General features: G+C 45.0%; 1 protein-coding gene across 2 annotated transcripts in view; it reads left to right on the plus strand.

Annotated features, from left to right (window-relative positions):
• The window catches only part of CYTH3 (cytohesin 3), a 99,071-nt gene that overhangs the window by 49,759 nt on the left and 29,904 nt on the right, over positions 1-19,408 (plus strand). Inside the window, exon 1 of one of the 2 annotated variants that reach the window (XM_042971932.1) lies at positions 15,654-16,318. The exons of the other annotated variant lie outside the window; for it this stretch is intronic. Within the exon in view, the coding sequence (XP_042827866.1) occupies position 16,318 (1 nt within the window). The 5' untranslated portion in view covers positions 15,654-16,317. Of the gene's footprint in view, positions 1-15,653; positions 16,319-19,408 lie in introns of those variants that run through there. 2 annotated transcript variants of the gene reach the window in all.

Below are 19,408 nucleotides of genomic sequence, written 5' to 3' on the forward strand. Positions count from 1 at the left end.
GAGGTCACGCCCTCTCTCTACCAGTGGCCTTTGATGGTTGAGGTGCTCCCTGACCACACAGCCCTTGTCTGCTGTGCTCCTCGCTTCCTGAGTCCTCAGTGGCGAGGTCTGCAGCACCCACATTTCTACTCGCCCTTGTTTAAGGCAGTCCAGGCCTTTGCTGTCCTTCAGCTCGAGCGTCCCTTCCACATTTTGGGGTATTTGTCACAGCACTGCCCAACTTCCAGGTACCGGAATCTGCACTTATAACGGACTTGCTGGCTGAACACAACAAATCTCCGCCGTGGTGCACTCCTGGAGGTCAGAAGTCTATAGTCAGGGGCGCCTGGGTGGCTCAGTCGGTTGAGCGTCCGACTGCGGCTCAGGTCATGATCTTGCGGTTCATGGGTTCGAGCCCCGCAACGGGGTCTGTGCTGGCAGCTCGGAGCCTGGAGTCTGCTTCGGATTCTGTGTCTCCCTCTCTCTCTGCCCCTCCCCTGCTCATGCTCTGTCTCTCTTTCTCTCTCTCAAAAATGAATAAACGTTAAAAAAAAAAAAAAAAGTCTGCAGTCAGTTTACCGGGGCAGATAAAGGCGGCAGCTGGGCTGGGCCCCCTTTGGAAGCTCTAAGGGAGAATCAGTTTTCTTTTCTTTTCTTTTCTTTTCTTTTCTTTTCTTTTCTTTTCTTTTCTTTTCTTTTCTTTTCTCTTCTCTTCTCTTCTCTTCTCTTCTCTTCTCTTCTCTTCTCTTTTCTTTTCTTTTCTTTCTTTTTCCCAACGCGGCTCATGCTCTTTTCCTATCTTCCAAGTCAACGTCCTTGAATCTTGCTTCCATGATCCCAATGTCTTCCCTGCATCAAATGTCCCCTGCCTGCCTTAGGGAAGAGCACTTGTGATGGCAGTTGAGGGCCCCTTCTGCACCGATCCAAGCCAGCCTTCTACCTCAGGATCTTAAATTGTATACACAAAGTCCCTTATGTCATATGAGGTAATATCCACAAGGTTTAGGGATTAGGACCTGGATTTGGGGAGTGGAGGGCATTATTCAGCCAACTAGAATGTTCTGTGGGTTCTTGAAAGAATAAGTTTTGTACTGTCGCCTGGTAGAGCGTCGTGCAGAGTCAGGCCTTGTTGGTTGATGATGTTGAATGTTTCTGTATCCTTGCCCATTTTCTGTCTGGTTGTTGAGGGAAGGGGATTGACATCTGCCACTAAAATCGTTGATTGGTCTATGTCTCCTGTTGTTTAGTTTTGAGAGAGAGGGAGTGGGACATGGGTAGAGGGAGAGAGAGAATCCCAAGCAGGCTCCGCACTGCCAGTGCAGAGCCTGATGCGGGGCTTGAACTCAAGAACTCTGAGATGATGATCTGAGCCGAAATCAAGCATCCGTCGCTTAACCGACTGAGCCACCCAGGTGCCCCTCTCTAGTTCTGATGTTGTTGGAGCCACACGTTGTGCAACTGTGCTGTTTGTTGCCTACACATTTAGGATGGCTTTGTCCTGATGGATTGACCCTTCCATCATGATAGGATGTCCCCGTCTCTGGTGATCTTCTTCGCTGTGAAGTCTACGGTGTCTGAGAGCGATACAGACAATCCCTAACTTTCTGCAGTTGGACGTGCTTGTTTGTTACCTTGCCATGGCGTGAAAGTGATATGCATTCAGGAGAAAGCATACTTCAGAATTTTGAATTTTGATCTTTCCCAGGCTAGTGCTTTATAGCACGACGTTCTTTCGTGGTGCTGGACAGTGGCAGCCATGCGATACCATAGGTAGAGGACCGAAACACTGGCAGCCATTCTGTAGCCATATAACCATCCTGTTTTCCTCTCTCGGTACAGTGTTCAATTATGTTAACGTGAGATATTCAGCACTTTGTTAGAAAACAGGCTTGGTGTTAGATGACTTGACCCATCTGCGGGCCGATGTAAGTGTTCTGGGCACAGGTAAGGTGGGCTGGGCTCAGTGATGATCAGAAGGCGTGGTAGGTTGTGTGTATTAAATGTATTTTTGACATACGGTTTTTTCAACTTACCATGGGTTTATTGGGACCGAAAATCATCCCAAGTCAAGGGAGATCTGTATAGCCACTCCTGTTTTCTTTTGCTTAATAAGCATGATTTGTCTTTTTCCATTCTTTTTTTTATTTTATTTTTTATGTTTTACTTTATATTTGAGAGAGAGAGAGTGCATGAACATGAGCAGGGGAAGGGCAGAGAGATGGAGACAAAATTTGAAGCAGGCTCCAGGCTCCGAGGTGTCGGTACAGAGCTCGACCTGGGACTTGCACTCCCAGTGAGATCATGACCTGAGCCGAATTCAGATGTTAAACCGACTGAGCCACCCAGGCGCCCCCCCCCCCCCCAATTCTTTGACTTTTCACCTACATTTATCATCGTGTTTGAAATGTCTTGTAGCCCCCATGTAGTTTGGTCATTAAAAAAAAAAAGCTGCCAATCTGTGTCTTTTAATTGGTCTTTTATATTGAAGGTGATTGTTAATGTACCAGGACATAAGTTGTCATTTCACTTTTTTTTTTCCTGGTCCTCTCTTTCTTACTTCTCTGAATTTCTTCCTGTTAGTTACTTGAACATTTTTTTAAGAATTCCAGTTTGACATAGGCATATTGTCTTTGAGTGTATCTGTTTGTGTAGTCTTTGTGTGTGTGGTTGCTCAAGGGTGTTTGCATGTATATATGTTACGTATTTAAAATACGTAAATATTTAAGTCTCTTTATATAATTAGAGTTTGCTGGGGTCATCATTTCATCAGTTCAAATGAAACGGAAACTTTTTTTTTTTTTTAAGTTTATTTTCAAGAGAGAGTGGGCACACAAGCAAGGGAGGAACAGAGAGAAGGAGAGATGGAATCCCAAGCAGGCTCTGCACCATCAGCCCAGAGCCCGATGTGGGGCTTGAACTTACAAACCGACATGAAACCCAAAAGTGAGAAGCTCAACGGACTGTGCCCCCCGGCTCCCTGAAATAGGGAAACTGGACCTCTTTTTATATCTCTTACCTGTTTCTTGTACGTACTCCATCCATAAGTTTTGTCCCAACCATACTTTAGAGAATTTGAGAAGGAAAGTTTATTGTACTTACCCACGTTTTTACTCTTTCTGTAGTTGTGCCTTCTTCTGCCGTCTCCTTTCTGTCTAGGGACCGGGAGCCATTCTTTGAGGGCAGGACTGCTGGTGACAGATTCTCTCAGTGTTCCTTCACCTTCGATCGTTTTAAGTTCTCCTTCGTTCCTGAAGGAGGCCTTCAGTGTGTATGGAATCGAGAGCTGACGGTTCCTTTCTTTCTTTACTTGAAAACTGTTGTGGGACTTCCACCGGCCGTGTGGGCTTTTGATGAGCAATCCGGCCCTTCACCTGCTCCTGTGGGGAGGTGTCCTTGTCTCCGGCCGATTTCAGGCTTCTTTCCTCTTTCAGAAGCATCTGTGTAATGTGACTTGGCGTAGATCTCTGGGCCATGCTATTTGGAGTTTGCTCACCTTCTTGAATTTGTAGGTTTGGGGCTTTTTTTGTTTTTGGTGTGTTTCTTGGGGGGCAAATTTGGGAAGTTTTCAGTCATTTTGAGAAAGACTTTTTCAGCCTCTTTTGTCCTCCTTTGTTTCGGGGAAGTACTTTGTTCTCTTCTCGACTGTCGGAAGCCCCTTTCAAGTGTGAAGCATCTGGTCTTGGCTCGTAAGAGTTCGCCAAGAACTTTCTGGTCATGCACACCTCTCTGGGATTTTCTTTGTTGACTCAGGTGCCCCATATTGGAAGTGGGGTTCTGAAATCCTGTCATGACTCTTTCAAATCTCGAGAAGTAACAGATGTAATTCTCCTCGGAGGAAGAGAGGGTGTCCTATCCCACTTTCTTCACATGCAAAATGACTCTAGTTCTGTGTGGGGTGGGTTTTTGTTACAAAATTTTTGTCTGTTTTCTGTTTAACTAAAAGAAATTCACTGTTCTGTCCAAAGCTGATCAAAATCGAGATGGGGCGCCCGGATGGCTCAGTTGGTTAAGCGTCCAAGTTCGGCTCAGGTCTCAGGTCATGATCTCACGGTTTGTGAGTTTGAGTCCTGCGTTGGGCTCTGTGCTGACAGCTCGGAGCCTGGAGCCTGCTTCGGATTCTGTGTCTCCCTCTCTCTCTGCCCCTCCCCTACTCACTCTCTCTCTCTCTCAAAAATAAATGAATAAACAGTTAAAAAAAATTTTTTTTAATCAAAATGAAGGGGCACCTGGCTGGCTAACTCGGAAGAGCATGCAACTCTTGATCTCAGGGTTGTGAGTTCGAGCCCCAGGTTGAGAGTAGAGATTACTAAAAAAAAAAAAAAAAAAAAAAAAAAAAAAAAAAAAATCAAGATAAAATATGGTTTTCTCTATAGTAATTGTATGAGTGGGCAGCTCTTGCTGTAATGGTGAGGAAGCACAGAGCTTCACAGAGCAAAGGTTAGCAGCAGCCTACAGTTTTTATTGTAAGTGGTAATCTGATACGACTGTGGGAAATTTTGTCAACCTTATGCACTCTTGAGGTTACATAATAAGGAAACAATATATCAGGTGTTGCCAGTTCCCATAAGCTCCCCTCCATATAAGGTTTCCCTATCTTCAACATCTTAGGTCAGTATGATACATTTGTTACAATTGATGGACTAATATTGATACATTGTTATTACCTAAAGGCCATGGTTTACAATAGGGCTCTTTGTGCTGTATGGTTCTATGGGTTTTGCCAAATGCGTAATGTGACCTGTATCCACCAGTACATTATCGTACACAATAGATTCACTGCTCTGAAAATCCCCTGTGCTCACCTATTCAGCCCTCCCCTTGTCTCGCTGGACCCCTAGCAACCACTCACCGATCTTTTTACTGCCTCCATAGTTTTGCCTTTTCCAGAACCTTGTATGGTTGGAATCATACAGCCTGTAGCCATTTCAGACTGGCTTCTTTCACTCAGTAATACGCATCCAGTTTCCTGTATGTCTTTTCATGGCTTGATGGTTCCTGTTAGTGCTGAATAATATTCTGTTGTCTGTTTTATTTACCACAATCGATCTCTTCACCTGCTGAAGGACATCTTGTTTGCTTCCGGGTTTTGGCAATTATGAATAAAGCTGCTGCAAACATTCGTGTGCAGGTTTTCATGTGGGCGTAGGTTTTCAACCCATTTGGGTCAGTACCTGGGAGTATGATTGTTGGATTGTATTATAAGCATATGATTAGCTCTGTGCAGAACTGCCAAATGTCTTTGCACGATTTTTATTTATGTGTATTTGGGAAGCTTCTTCCCCCTTCACTGCAACTTTTGGCTGTTAAAAAACATTGATTATACAGGGGTGTGATGCCAGAATGTTTATTTTGCTCTATCATTTAATTATCCAGGATAGAAAGTCTCATTGGTCATTATTTTTTCATGATTGAGGTAAAAATGTGTGTTTCTTTAAATTTTTTATTTTATTTTTTTAATTTCTATCCAAGTCAGTTAGCATATAGTGCAACAATGATTTCAAGAGTAGATTCCTAAGTGACCCTTACCCATTTAGCCCATCCCTCCTCCCACAACCCCTCCAGTAACCCTCAGTTTGTCCTCCATATTTATGAGTCTCTTCTGTTTTGTCCCCGTCCCTGTTTATATATATTTTTTTGTTTCCCTTCCCTTATGTTCTTCTGTTTTGTCTCTTAAAGTCCTCGTATGAGTGAAGTCATATGATTTTTGTCTTTCTCTGACTAATTTCATGTAGCATAATACCCTCTGGTTCCATCCACGGAGTTGCAGATGGCAAGATTTTCATTCTTTTTGATTGCTGAATAATACTCTATTGGGGACATTTGGGCTCTTTGCAGACTTTGGCTATTGTCGATAGTGCTGCTGTAACCATTGGGGTGTATGTGCCCTTTTGAAACAGCACACCTGTGTCCTTGGATACATATCTAGTAGTGCAGTTGCTGCATAGTAAGGTAGTTCTATTTTTAATTTTTTGAGGAACCTCCATACTGTTCTCCCGAGTGGCTGCACCAGCGTGCATTCCCACCAACAATGCAAAAAAGACCCTCTTTCTCCGCATCCTCGCCAACGTCTGTTGTTGCCTGAGTTGTTCATGTTAGCCATTCTGACAGGTGTGAGGTGGTATCTCATTGTGGTCTTGATTTGTATTTCCCTGATGATGAGTGATGTGGAGCATTTTTTCACGTGTCGGTTGGCCATCTGGATGTCTTCTTTGGAGAAGTGTCTATTCATGTCTTTTGCCCATTTCTTCATTGGGTTATTTGTTTTTTGGGTGTTGAGTTTGATAAGTTCTTTATAGATTTTGGATGCTAACCCTTTATCTGATATGTCGTTTGCAACTATCTTCTCTCATTCCATCAGTTGCCTTTTAGTTTTGCTGATTGTTTCCTTCGCTGTGCAGAAGCTTTTTATCTTGATGAGGTCCCAATAGTTCATTTTTACTTTTGTTTCCCTTGCCTCTGGACGCGTGTTGAGTGAGAAATTGCTGCAGGCAAGATCAAAGAGGTTTTTGCCTGCTTTCTCCTTGAGGATTCTGATGGCTCCCTGTCTTACATTTAGGTCTTTCATCCATTTTGAGTTTATTTTTGTGTCTGGTGTAAGAAAGTGGCCCAGGTTCATTCTTCTGCATGTCACTGTCCAGTTTCCCCAGCACCACTTGCTGAAGAGACTGTCTTTATTCCATTGGATATTCTTTCCTGCTTTGTCAGACATTAGTTGGCCATACATTTGTGGGTCCATTTCTGGGTTCTCTATTCTGAGAGATCAATTCCATTGATCTGAGTGTCTGTTCTTGTGCCAGTACCATACTGTCTTGATGATTACAGCTTTGTAGAATAGCTTGAAGTCTGGGATTGTGATGCCTCCTGCTTTGGTTTTCTTTTTCAAGATTCCTTTGGCTATTCGGGGTCTTTTCTGGTTCCATACAAATTTTGGGATTGTTTGTTCTAGCTCTGTGAGGAATGCTGGTGTTACTTTGATAGGGATTGCATTGAAATGTAGATTGCGTTGGGCAGTATTGACATTTTAACAATATTTGTTCTTCCTGTACAGGAGCATGGAATATTTTTCCTTTTTTTTTTTTTTTTTGTCTTCAGTTTCTTTCATGAGCTTTCTATAATTTTCAGCATATAGATTTTTCACCTCTTTGGTTAGATTTATTCCTAGATATTTTACGGCTTTGGGTGCAATTGTAAATGGGATCGATTCCTTGATTTCTCTTTCTGTTGCTTCATTGTTGGTGAGCAGGGATACAACTGATTTCTGTACATTGATTTTATATCCTGCAACTTTGCTGAATTCATGGATCAGTTCTAGCAGTTTTTTGGTGGAATCTTTTGGGTTTTCCATATAGAGTATCATGTCATCTGCGAAGAGTGAAAGTTTGACCTCCTTCTGGCTGATTTGGATGCCTTTTATTTCTTTGTGTTGTCTGATTGCTGAGGCTAAGTACTAATGTTGGATGGCGGTGGTGAGAGTGGACTTCCCTGTCTTGTTCCTGACCTTAGGGTGAAAGCTCTCAGTATTCCCCCATTGAGGATGATATTAGTGTTGGGTCTTTCATATATGGCTTTTATGATCTCAAGGTATGATCTTCTATCCGTAAAAAAGGTGTATCTTTTAAGATCTTTAAATGCTTGGTGGTTTGATTTAAAGTTCAATATTTATTTAGAAATGTCAAGTAATATTCAGGAAGAGAATTGAATTTTGATTAGCTTTTTGACATAGTAATATATATTACCCTATTCATAGGCAAGGGAACTGAGGCACAGAGAGGTTAGGTAAGTTGCCCATGGTGACACAGCTAGTAAGAGGCAGAGACAAGCTTTGAGACACAGGTTGTCTGGCTGCAAATTCAGGCTCCTAATTACTCAATCACGTTGCCTCTGTACTTAATGTATTGCATTCGGGATCTGAGTTGAGGACTTAACATGTCTGTAGCCACCTTTTAGCAGTGGTTCTCAAATTCCAGTGTTAAACAGAATCATTTGGGATGCTTGTTAAAATTCAAAGCCCTAGGGGTGCCTGGGTGGCTCAGTCTTAGGTTAAGTGTCTGACTTTGGCTCAGGTCATGATTTCGTAGTTCGGGAGTTTGAGCACCTCATCGGACTCTGTGCTGACAGCACAGGGCCTGCTTCAGATCCTCTCCTCCCCTCCACCTTGCCCCTCCCCAACTTGCGTGCACGTGTGTGCACACACACACTCTCTCTCAAAAATAAACGTGAAAAAAAATTCAGAGCCCTAGGCTTCATACCCAGAGGTTCTGATTTGATAGGCATGTGATAGGAACCCTGTTTCAGACAAGTACCTCCAAGTGATGTTGATGGAGAGGGTGGCAGACCACGTGTGTAAGACATTGCTCTAGGAAATGAGCTGGAGTCCATGACTCAACCATAACCCCTCAGATAAGGATTCCAGAGAGCTGGCCGAGTGGCTCTTCTGTGTAGTTTTGCTGGATGGAGTCAGGGAATAGTCCTTCACCACTGTCTGTAAGCTGCATGCTGCTGCAGAAGCTCTCCCGTGGTTCCTTGGTGGTCACCAAACAGTGACAATCGTGGGTTGACACGTTGGTCATCAGAGAGGGTTTATATATGAAGGCAGAGGCGGATCTGGGGAGGAGGACAGTACCATGCGAGTGTAAAAACAAAGCAGTTAGCTTAAAAACTTCCCATGACTGCTCTAATGCTGACTCTGTTGCTGATTTTATCTGTTATCTTTGTATTTTGCAAAAATTCTTCCCTTTCTCATCGGGTGAAAGATGTGTGTGCCTAAGGTGGGAGGGGATTTGGGGGCAGAGTAACAGCCACAGCACGTAAGGAGGAAGGGGCAGTGTGTGTACCTCAGGCCAGATTGTCCTCAGGTCGCCCTGGGTGGACCAGCATTGGCTCTGTGAGGGTGTGGCAGGTTCTTAGAAGGCCATTTTAGTGCCTTTTGCAGGACATTCTTCCTTCTCTTTATTGAGGATGACAGGAGATCACTTATCCGTAAGTAGACTTTCAGGGCAGGTAAATACAGCGCTCACATGTTAGGTGTGCATAGAAGTCAAGCTGTTGCGCGTATCTGTGCGTGCACACACTTGTGTAACTACCACCCCGATCAAAATCCGCACGAGGCACCCTTCTCCTTCGGCTCCCTCCCCTGCTTCCCAGATGAACCGCTCTTCTGATTTCCGTCCCACAGGCTCGTGCCCGTTCTTGGCCTGTTCCGGCCATACCTGCTAAGTGCAGTCCTACCCTCCGCAGCCTTTTGTGCCCGGCGTCTTTCACTCAAGCTTGCGTCGGGCGCTGCATTACTTGCCGTGGCCGAATAACATTCTGTTGTGTGGATGGGCCACCCTGTGGTTATCCGTTCACCTCGCGAGGGACACCTGTGTTGTTCCTGGGCTTTGGCCATTGTGACTGATGCTGCTGTGAGCGTGGGCCTTCCGTCAGTGTGGACCCGTGTCCCGGCTCTCTCGGGAAGTCCCCGGGGAGGGACCGTAGGGCTGGGTGCAGACTTCGGACGAGCTGTCGAAGCGGCCTCGTTGCCCTTCTTAAATGACTTTCTTCTCTGCGTTATTTTCCCCTTTGGGTTTAAACTGTTGTCGTTTTCCTAATCTCTGAAGGTGAATGCTTAGCGTATTTTCAACTTAACTTTTTTCTGAAATACGTGTTTTCAGTTACACCTGCTTGTTTACTAGCACACAGGCATCGGTATTTTCATTATTTTCACCTCAGAATTTTCTCATTTACTTTAAATCTTCTTGGACCAGTGTGTTCGTTTTCTTTTTTTAACATCTATTTATTTTTGAGAGAGCATGCGCAAGTGGGGGAGGGGCACACACACACACACACACACACACACACACACACACACACACACAGAATCGGAAGCAGGCTCCAGGCTCCGAGCTGTCGGCACAGAACCGGATGCAGGGCTCAAACCCACAAACTATGAGATCATGACCTGAGCTGACGTCGGACGCTCAACCGACTGAGCCTCCCGGGCGGCCCTCAGTGTGCTCTTCAGAATGGTGCTTCTCAGTTTCCAAACACGTTTGTTTTGTTTTGTTTCTAACTTAACTATTTTGTGGTCAGAGAATGTGCTCTTCATGGGACCGATTTTCTTTTCGGTAAGAGGTCCGTGCGGGAAGCCCTAAAGCATGCCGAGGATTTGGAGCATGAAGTGGTAGTGTGTAAGCCAGACAACTGGGCACTTGCCATATAGCCCTGGGCCCTGGCTACGGCCTGGGGCTCTAGAATGCAGTCATCAAAGGAACGCCTTCCTGGTGAGCCCTGGAACCTCTGGGTCCCCGGTACATCCCGGGGACTGATTCAGGAGGCCGCTGCTCCCGCAGCATCCCCCGGCCCCAGGAAGCTGGAGCCTGAGCGGGAGCCCAGACCCTCGGCGAGGACCTTCCGCGTTCCCGTCCTTGCTGGCCAGCCGGGTGAGGCGGGAGGAGGAGCTCTTGGGAGATCAGTACAGCCTAATTCATCCTTAGCAACCCACGTGTAAGGGTCCGGGAATGGCATTTTGGGCTTGCTCACCTCTGCTTCATAGCGAGGCCCCCGCAGAGGCCGAGCAAGCCAATTTGTTGCGTTTATCACACCAGTCCTCTGAGATTGATTGACTTTTTTTAAGTGGACCAGTTTGCAGTCACTTAGCGTGAATGTGCATCATACAGCTGTCGAGTGTGGGGATCTAAGTGAATCTCAGTTTCCATCAGTTGTAAGATGCGGCATTATTTTGTGTGCCACTAAAGAGAAAAGAGCTGCTCATTAAACCAGACTTCATGATTTCTTCTTACTTAGAATTTTTCATTTATACCGATTGAGTTTTTAAATTTTGTTTGTTTGTTTATTTATTTATTTTGAGAGCAAGAGAGTATGAGTGAGCAGGGGAGGGGCAGAGACAGAGGGAGAGAGAAGAATCGCCAGCAGGCTCCATACTGTTAGCACGGAGCCCGACCTGGGGCTCGATCCCACAAACCTTGAGATCATGACCTGAGCCGAAATCAAGAGTCATATGCTTAACTGACTGTGCCACCAGGCGCCCCTGAACTTACTTAAACATTGATTTTTATAACTTTTTTTCTGTTGTGCATACATGTAAAAAGTAAAATATGAGCAAAATAAGTTGGTCAGGGTATTCCCAAAACTTCTTCACAGGGTCCCACTCTTCAGAATCACTCTAGGGAGAGAGTATTTGTGTTTTTCTACACAGCCTGTCCTCTGTGCCACCAAAGGCATGGGTCACACAGCATTTCTCCGAAGGGTACTGCTTTATCACCTTTGGAAGTTTTCAAAAGCTAAGTTTTTATGCTGTGCATTGGTGATTCTACCATAAGGTATCAGTGAAAAGTTTGAAGCAATAACCAAGCAATAACCCTTCATCAGATGGTTCTTAAATTGTGTGTCTGTGACAGAAACATCAAGTTCAGTCATGCCTCTAGCAATAATAAGCATATTCACAGATAAGGCGGTGACCTGTATATGTCACAGTTAATTTCAAAGACGTTAAAATGTGGGGAAAAAATGTGCGTCTTAAAATTGTCGAAGTACATTACTTCCATTAGTGCAAGCTTGTGAATTACGTTAGTTGAATCTGTATCTTTGCTTTTTTTACTTTTGGGAAAAGTGCCATTTTTATATATATGTCAATTTTTGCTTTATATATTCTGAGCCTGTGTTGTTAGTGGCATACAAATTCAGTCTTGTTAGTTGTGTAATTAATTGAACAATATGTCATTGTGTAGTGACTTTATCTTTGATTTCCTGTGTTACTTTAGTAGTAGCAACTTACCTTTGGTTTCTCTGGCACGGCATTGTCCCCTTTCACCTTAAGTCATTAGGCATTCTTCTATTTTGTGGGTGCCTCTTGTAGAGAACATTTAGTAGGATTATTTTATTTTATTGAGAGCATGAGCAGGGGAGAAGGGCAGAGGGAGGGAGAGAGAAAGTCTTAAACAGGCTGCATGCTCAGTGCAGAACCCAATGCTGGGCTTGATCCCATGAGTGTGAGATCATGACCTGAGCTGAAATTAAGAGTTGGGTGCCCAACCGACTGAGCTACCTAGGTGCCCCTAGTTGGATTTTCTTTTTTTAAGTCCAGGTTTTTAAACTTGGTCCTTTTTCCATTTATGTTCATTGTAAACCTATCAGTTATTTGTTGCTGCATAACGTAACAAAATATCCCTAAGTAAATATCTTTAAGTGACAATGGTTTATTTTGTGCCACCATTCTGTAAGTTTGCCGACACGTCTCTAGTCTGGGCCCACACACATGGCGGCATTTCAGCTGGCAGGTCAGTGGGGCTGAGCTCCTCTCAGATGGCCTCACTCCGTGGCAGGGGCCTCGTTGAGGCCTCAGTGGAGCTGGGTACACCTGCTGGGATGCCTGGGACTCTCCCCGTGTGCCACTTTTCACAGATTGCATTCTCGAGGGTGCTGACCTCGGCTTCTCCAGCACAGTGGTCTCAGGGTTCCAAGATAGCAGAGGTACCCGACCTCCTGGGGCCTGGGCTCCGGGCCCTACACAGCGTTACCTCTTGGTCAGAGGAAGTCCCCCGGTCAGGCCTGATTTGTCCAGGAGGAACTGCCACGTATCATTGCTTTGTTCTTCATTCTACCACAGTAACCCCGAATCTATTTGGATTTCTTTTCTACTCCCATGTTTTATGTTGTGTATTTCTTTCTTTTTATTTTATTTTAATTCCAGTATAGTTAACATACAATGTTATATTAAGTTCTCATATACAATATAGTAATTCAAGTGTTTTGTATTTCTAATGGATTTTATGTGCTTCTCTGGTCTTTTTTGGGTTTTTCTCTTTTTCTCCTGTTGGAGTTTTTCTTCCCCTGTCCCAATTTGGGCGTATTAACTCTATTCCGATCCCTTTCTTGCTTGGCCTTGAAATGTTAAAGTGCATTTTTAACCTGCCACATCTAAAGTCGATCATGTGTACCCTCATTCTTAGAATGCTGAGAACTTTAGAGCGAATTCTTTTCCCTTTTACGTGCTATTGTTGTGAAGTGTTTTGCTTCTGTCTTGTATTTGCTGAGACATTATGGAGTCCATTTTTCTTTAGGTTTTCTCTGTAGGTTTCCCTCTTGCATTGCCCTTCTCCTGTCTTGAGTCTTTTTTTTTTTTTTTTTTTTTACATTTATTTATTTTTGAGAAACAGAGTGAGACAGAGTGTGAGTGGGGGAGAGGCAGAGAGAGAAGGAGACACAGAATCCGAAGCAGGCTCCAGGCTCTGAGCAAGCGGTCAGTACAGAGACAGAGCTTGATGTGGGGCTCGAACCCACGAACCGCGAGTTCATGACCTGAGGCGAAGTCAGACGCTCAACTGACTGTGAGCCACCCAGGCGCCCCTGTCTTGGGTCTTTTGACTGAGGCTCGTTCTTTGACAACTTCCCTTCTTGATGGTGCACTGGTGCAAACTCCTTGAGTTTTTGTCTGTCTTAAAGTGGTATTTCACCAAATCCAAAGAAGGCTGGGCAGGGAATGGGTGTCGTGGGGCAAACGGAGGTGAGCGTGATGGAGGGCGAAGGGAGGTGAGCGGGACAGGAGGGTCTGCACAGGTTTGAGCGGTGGACCCAGAGCACTCCCTGTGCAGAAGCTTGGGCTGCTTCGAGCTTCTCGCTTTCTTCCCACAGGGTGAGTTCTCTACGGCCCTGGCAGGAGGGCCACCGCTGCCCCCGACCCGACCAGCACCCAGCATGGCTAACGCGTGCCCCACCCTGTTAGCCATGTGAACCCTGCTGTATCAGCTCACTGAGAGCAGTTCTTCGTGGTGATGAGACACTGGAGCTTACCTAAGAGCTCACAGCCTTCGTTTTTGTTCTTTGTGTAATCTCCTCACCTCGGTGGTAGCGAGGAACTTGTGCTAATTTAACCTGTTCCTTTAGTGTTACAGGGCAGGTATTTGTCTATGTGGGCTAAACCACAACCTGTACAGATTTCCCATTTAATGAATCAGCAGGACCAGATGCCAAGCCCATGCTTTGCCCGTGTTGTACGTGCCCCGTGGAATTGGTCTACCTCTGAGCTGACCAAAACGCTAAAAAACAACAAAGAAACCCAACCCTAACAAAAATGTTGGTGTGGATTAGTAATCAAGGTAAAATTTAAGGGTAAGTGACATTACTTTTGATTAGGACTAGGTAGCCAAAAACATGCACTTGTGAGTTAGCTGCATGTGATTATTTGAACTCTCCCTGTTATCACAGTTTTGTGCACTGGATAATTTGTTAGCTATCTCACATTTGACATATTGTGACTAAAATGTAGTGACAGTTTCTGAGCACAATTTGTATTTGGGGAACATTATTTTCCCCTGGAAGAAGTTAGAGAGCCACTGATTAACTTAATTGAAGATGTGTGTGTGTGTGTGTGTGTGTGTGTGTGTGTGTGTGTGTGTGTGTAAAGTTGGTAAGGGAGTCATTAGACATAATTTATAAGTTGCATCTAAGTAGATTGGGATCTGTTAGATAACCAGATTGTTAGTATAATTTGAAAATTAGAAAATAATTCTGAGATACCATTTGCTTATATTTTATTTTTTAACCTTTTTTTTTGGATGTTTATTTTTGAGAGAAAGAGACAGTGTGAGTGGGGGAGGGGCAGAGAGAGAAGGAGACACAGAATCCAAAGCAGGTGCAGGCTCCGAGCTGTTAGCACAGAGCCTGATGTGGGGCTCGAACTCAGGAACCGTGAGATCATGACCTGAGCTGAAGTCAGACGCTTAACTGAGCCACTCAGGCACCCGATTCTAAAGTTCTTGATACAGTACTGCATACTCTATTTTGGTGGGTTATTTTAGTAGTATTGATTTATTGATTGAGGGAGTGAGTGTGTGTGTGGGGTGCACTTGAGTGGGGGGTAGGGCAGGGAGAGTGGGGGAAACCATCTCCAGCAGGGTTCACACCCAGCTCCAGGCCTGACCTGGGGCTCGATCCCACGACTGTGAGATTGTGAACTGAGCCAGAATCAAGAATCAGATGCTTAACCGACTGAGCCACCCAAGTGCCCCAATAGTTTAAACAAATTTTTTTTGAAATGTTTATTTACTTTTGAGAGAAAGAGTTGGAGGACAGGCAGAGGTGGGGGGGGGGGGAGAGAGAGAGAGAGAGAGAGAGAGAGAGAGAGAGAGAAAGAGAGAGAGAGAAAGAGAGAGAGAGAAAGAGAGAAAGAGAGAAAGAGAAAGAAAGAGAATCTGAAGCAGGCTCCAGGCTCTGTGCTCTCAGCACAGAGTCCTGATGTGGGGCTTGAACTCACAAACCGCAAGATCATGACCTGAGCCGAAGTTGGATGCTCAACTCACTGAGCCCCCCAGTAGTTTTTAAATAGTTGTGGTTTTAAGATATTCTGTGCCTTCATCCCTCTGCCATCAAATGATATTAAACCCCTTTACATCTAAGATGAGAGCCTTCAATCTCTGTACATTGATTTCTTCTCTCCCAGGCTTCGTGCTGTTTTACGTTTTTGTATGTTATTAACCTGACCCATTTTGTTATTTTCGCTTTAAGCAGTCACAGTAAATCTCTTAAAGAGACTCCCATCTCAAGGGAACAGTGTTTACACACATAGTCACTGTTTTACGGTACTCTGTATTCTTTTGTGGAGATACAGATTTTCATCTGGGATTGTTTTTTTCCCCCTGCCTGAAGGACTTTGACATTTCTTACAGCACAGACTGCATCGTGATGAATTCTTTCAAGTTTCTATGTTTGGAAATGTCTGTCTCTCCTTCTTTTTTGAAAGACACTTTGTACGAAGGGTATAGAGTTGTGTCTGGCGTTTTTAGTAGCCATTTTGGGCAGGAGGCAAGTGTAGCCCCTCTTATCCACCGTGGCTGGAGGCAGAGACCTCGCTTACACTCTGGAATTGGATCCATACAGTCCTGCCCGCAGCACACAGACCTCACCCCCCGTGAGCTGCCGTGCTTCTGCCGATCTCCATCCGTGTAGGTTCGAGCCTGAGAAAGGACCGAACCGAGGCTGCGTCCCCCGAATCTGCTCTTCGTGCTCCCTGGAAAACGTCACCGGCAGCACTTGGCCACCGAAACGGGGAATTCCTTGCCTTCTTTCCACAGTGCTTTTCCCTCATGAAAACACTTCCATCTGCTGAAACCGCACCTGCTGCTTTGTGGCTGACGTAGACCCATTCTCCTGTGGAGCTTGAGGTGATCCTAGAATAAGGAGTGCCTCCAGCCTCCGCCGTCATTCTGCAGGTGAAGAACTGAGTCCCGGCTGACAAGGGCTTTGCTCAAGCCTGTCTCCGGAAAATCGGGATTCCATTTGGAAGCTGGTGATAGGAGCATTCAGTCGAAGTGATCTTGCTGACTTTTACCAGTAATTTCCAGTGAGTTTGCTTTTGTATTTTTTTAAAAAAGGCTTTTTTTTTTTTTTAAGTTTATTTTGAAAGGGGGGGGAGAGAGAATCCCAAGCGGGCTCTGCACGGTCAGCACAGAGCCCAATGCGGGGCTCGAACTCACGAACCATGAGGTGATGATCCGAGCGAAACCAAGAGTCAGATGCTTAACCTACTGAGCCACCTGGTGTCCCCCAAATTTGCTTTTTTTAATGTTTGTTTATTTTTGAGAGAAGCAGAGTGTGGGGAGGGGAGGGGCAGAGAGAAAGGGAGACACAGAATCTGAAAGCAGGCCCCAGGCTCCGAACTGTCAGCACAGAGCCCGACGCGGGGCTCAAACTCACGAGCCATGAGATCGTGACCTGAGCCGAAGTCGGACACTCAACAGACTGAGCCACCCGGGCGCCCCTAAATTTGCTTTTTTTAAACACAGGTTTTATTGCGTCTGGAAAGAACAATTTTTGCCATATGTCCTTTTATGTGTGCAGGGAGTGTGTGTAACCATGTATTACTTTTCCAATTAAGTACCAGCTTTCTTAGGAGAGAAAAAAAAAAAAAAAAGAAAAACCAACTGCGGGACTTTTCTCTGTCATCTTACCTGATAGTGTCAACGTGACAGAGTGTAGGTGATGTCAGGCCGTGGATCCAAAGTGTGGAGTGCCTTCCCTGGCTGTGTTGGCTGCGGGAAGAGGGCTTGCCTTCTCTGAATGCGCTTCTCCCATTCTTAGTATGGTGTGTGCACGTGTGAGGGCAGCTGCATGTCAGATTATGGGACTGCAGAGGTGTTCCGGACGCAGAGAGATGCTGAGAAAACTTCCCCTAAACAGCTGGCGCCACAGCTAAATGTTGGTTTTCTCTGTACATTCCGGATGTCGAGGGAAATAATAGGGGCAGTGAGATATATGAATGACAGAACCTGGGCAGAGATCGGTCTAGGGCATTTCATCACCTATTTCTGTTCCTTTTATTGATTCTTTTTAATGCACCGGGGAGCATCTCCTTGTTTCCTGTTCATACTCCAGCCGGATACCCCAATAGATACTTCCATAAGAGATGGTCCTGGCTGTCGAATTCCAGAGACTTTTCTTTTTTACTCTCTATTATCACAGATTTCATACCTTAGAATATGAAATGGATAATGGATACCCATATGAAATAGGTTTAACAATTGTGATCATTTTGCTCAATTCTTTTTTTTTTTGGCAGAAGTGTTTCAAAGGCAAACACAGACATCATAGCATTACAGCCCCTAAATGGGACCGTGTGAAGCTCTAAAGAATGAGAACATTATTATCCACTTTATCCCATCTTATCAATTGTTTCTTTCTCTCAGACCGGCAAATTCTGGTCGGAACTACTGGTAAAGTAAGCGGTCGGTACTTTATTTAACTCCTTGAAGACTTAAAGGGACATGAAAAGATGGGTTCCAGGGAAGGATTGTTAAAGATGTGATGAGAAGCTTTGGGTCCATCGTCAGGTCATTCTGTTTGTATTTGTTACCAAGCTGTCACTCGGCTGTCAGCCTGCCCTGTTCGTCCTCTGGGTCGGAGGGAGGGGCTGGAGGTGGACTTTTCTCAAACGAAACTGTCAGGGCGCCTGGGCAGCTCGGTTAAGTGCCTGACTCTTGATTTCAGCTCGGGTCATGATCTCACGGTTTGTGGGTTTGAGCCCCCCATCCAGCTCAGTGCTGACAGTGTGGAGCCTGCTTAGGATTCTCTCTCTCTTTTTCTCCCTCTGCCCCTCTCCTTCGCTCACTTTCTCTCTCAAAATAAACATAAAAAAAAAAATGTCTGTTGATGATTAAATGAGCGCTGTAACCCTTTCAGAGTCTTGTTTTTTTAAAAAACATTTTACTTTTTTTTTTTTTTTTTTTGGAGAGAGCACCAGAGTACGATGGAGGTCAGGGGGAGAGACAGAGTGTGAGTCAGAGAGAATCTCCACACTCTGCGTGGTGCCCGACATGGGGCTTGATCCCACAACCCTGGGATGATGACCCGAGCCAAAATCGAGAGTCATACGCTCAACCACCTGAGCCACCCACACACCCTCAGATTCTCGTTTTCCTCTCTGTCCAGTGGAAAACTCAGCAGAAGAAAACTGAAAATAAGAAATCTGTTTGTGTTACTTGGGTGATCTGGCCAGTGTTTTTCCTTCTTTGCCTTTGACTGTTTTAATTATTAAGCAGCCTTGAATTTTCTGTGCTGAAGTACGCTTGGTGTAGTCCTATATAAAAAAGGCCTTTCTCTGCTTCATCTAAATTCTCCCAGAGTCGTCGTAACTAATTTGTGGAAATAGTGGGGACACTCAAGGGCCAAGAGTTCTGCCTAGCTTTTAAAAAAATGTTTTCGTTAAAGGTTTAAAAATTAGATTTTCATTTGATACCAAGAAGAATATCTTTTAGCAAAAGAACATTACTGTGGAGCATGACACCTGCTTTCAAGGTATCCCGTGTGTCCCTGTCTTTCCTCCTAAGAAGAATCTGAATTCCGTCTCCATCATTTCGCTGCGTATATACTCGTACACGTAAACCACGGGCGTAATTTTTTTGTTTTTGTTTTTGAAATTTGCAGAAAGCATTCATGTTCATATCATTTTCCTGAGATGATCTGTTTGTGCCTGTTTTTAATTTATTATTTTTTTTTTTACTGTGGTTGAGATTCTCTGACCTGCATACGCAGTGTATGTACCCAGCCCGACCCCGGATGGGCATTTAGGCCGGTTTTCCTTCTCTTTTTCTTGTACAAAGTGTGTTTCTTTGACCTTACGATACGTACCTGCGGTTGCAGTGTCTGAGAATTTATCTAGGACGCATACCTAGGAGTGCAGTTGTGGCCCATCGCTGGGGCACATCTTTGACACGAACCCACAGCACAGATGGTTTTCCGAAGTGGCCCTGCAGGCTTCTTTCGCTTTCTTGGCTTCTCTCCTTTTCTTTCCCTCTCTCCCTCTTCCCTCCTCCGCCACGCTGCCCTGTTGGGTGGGTCTGACATGCACGCACGTTTTCCGGGTGTTCTGTTTATCAGTTACGCGGTTCTGCAGGCCGGCAGCGGGGGGGAGGAGAGCATCACCCTGCCTCCCCAC

Source organism: Panthera tigris, chromosome E3 (assembly GCF_018350195.1).
Source record: "Panthera tigris isolate Pti1 chromosome E3, P.tigris_Pti1_mat1.1, whole genome shotgun sequence".
NCBI lineage: Eukaryota > Metazoa > Chordata > Mammalia > Carnivora > Felidae > Panthera > Panthera tigris.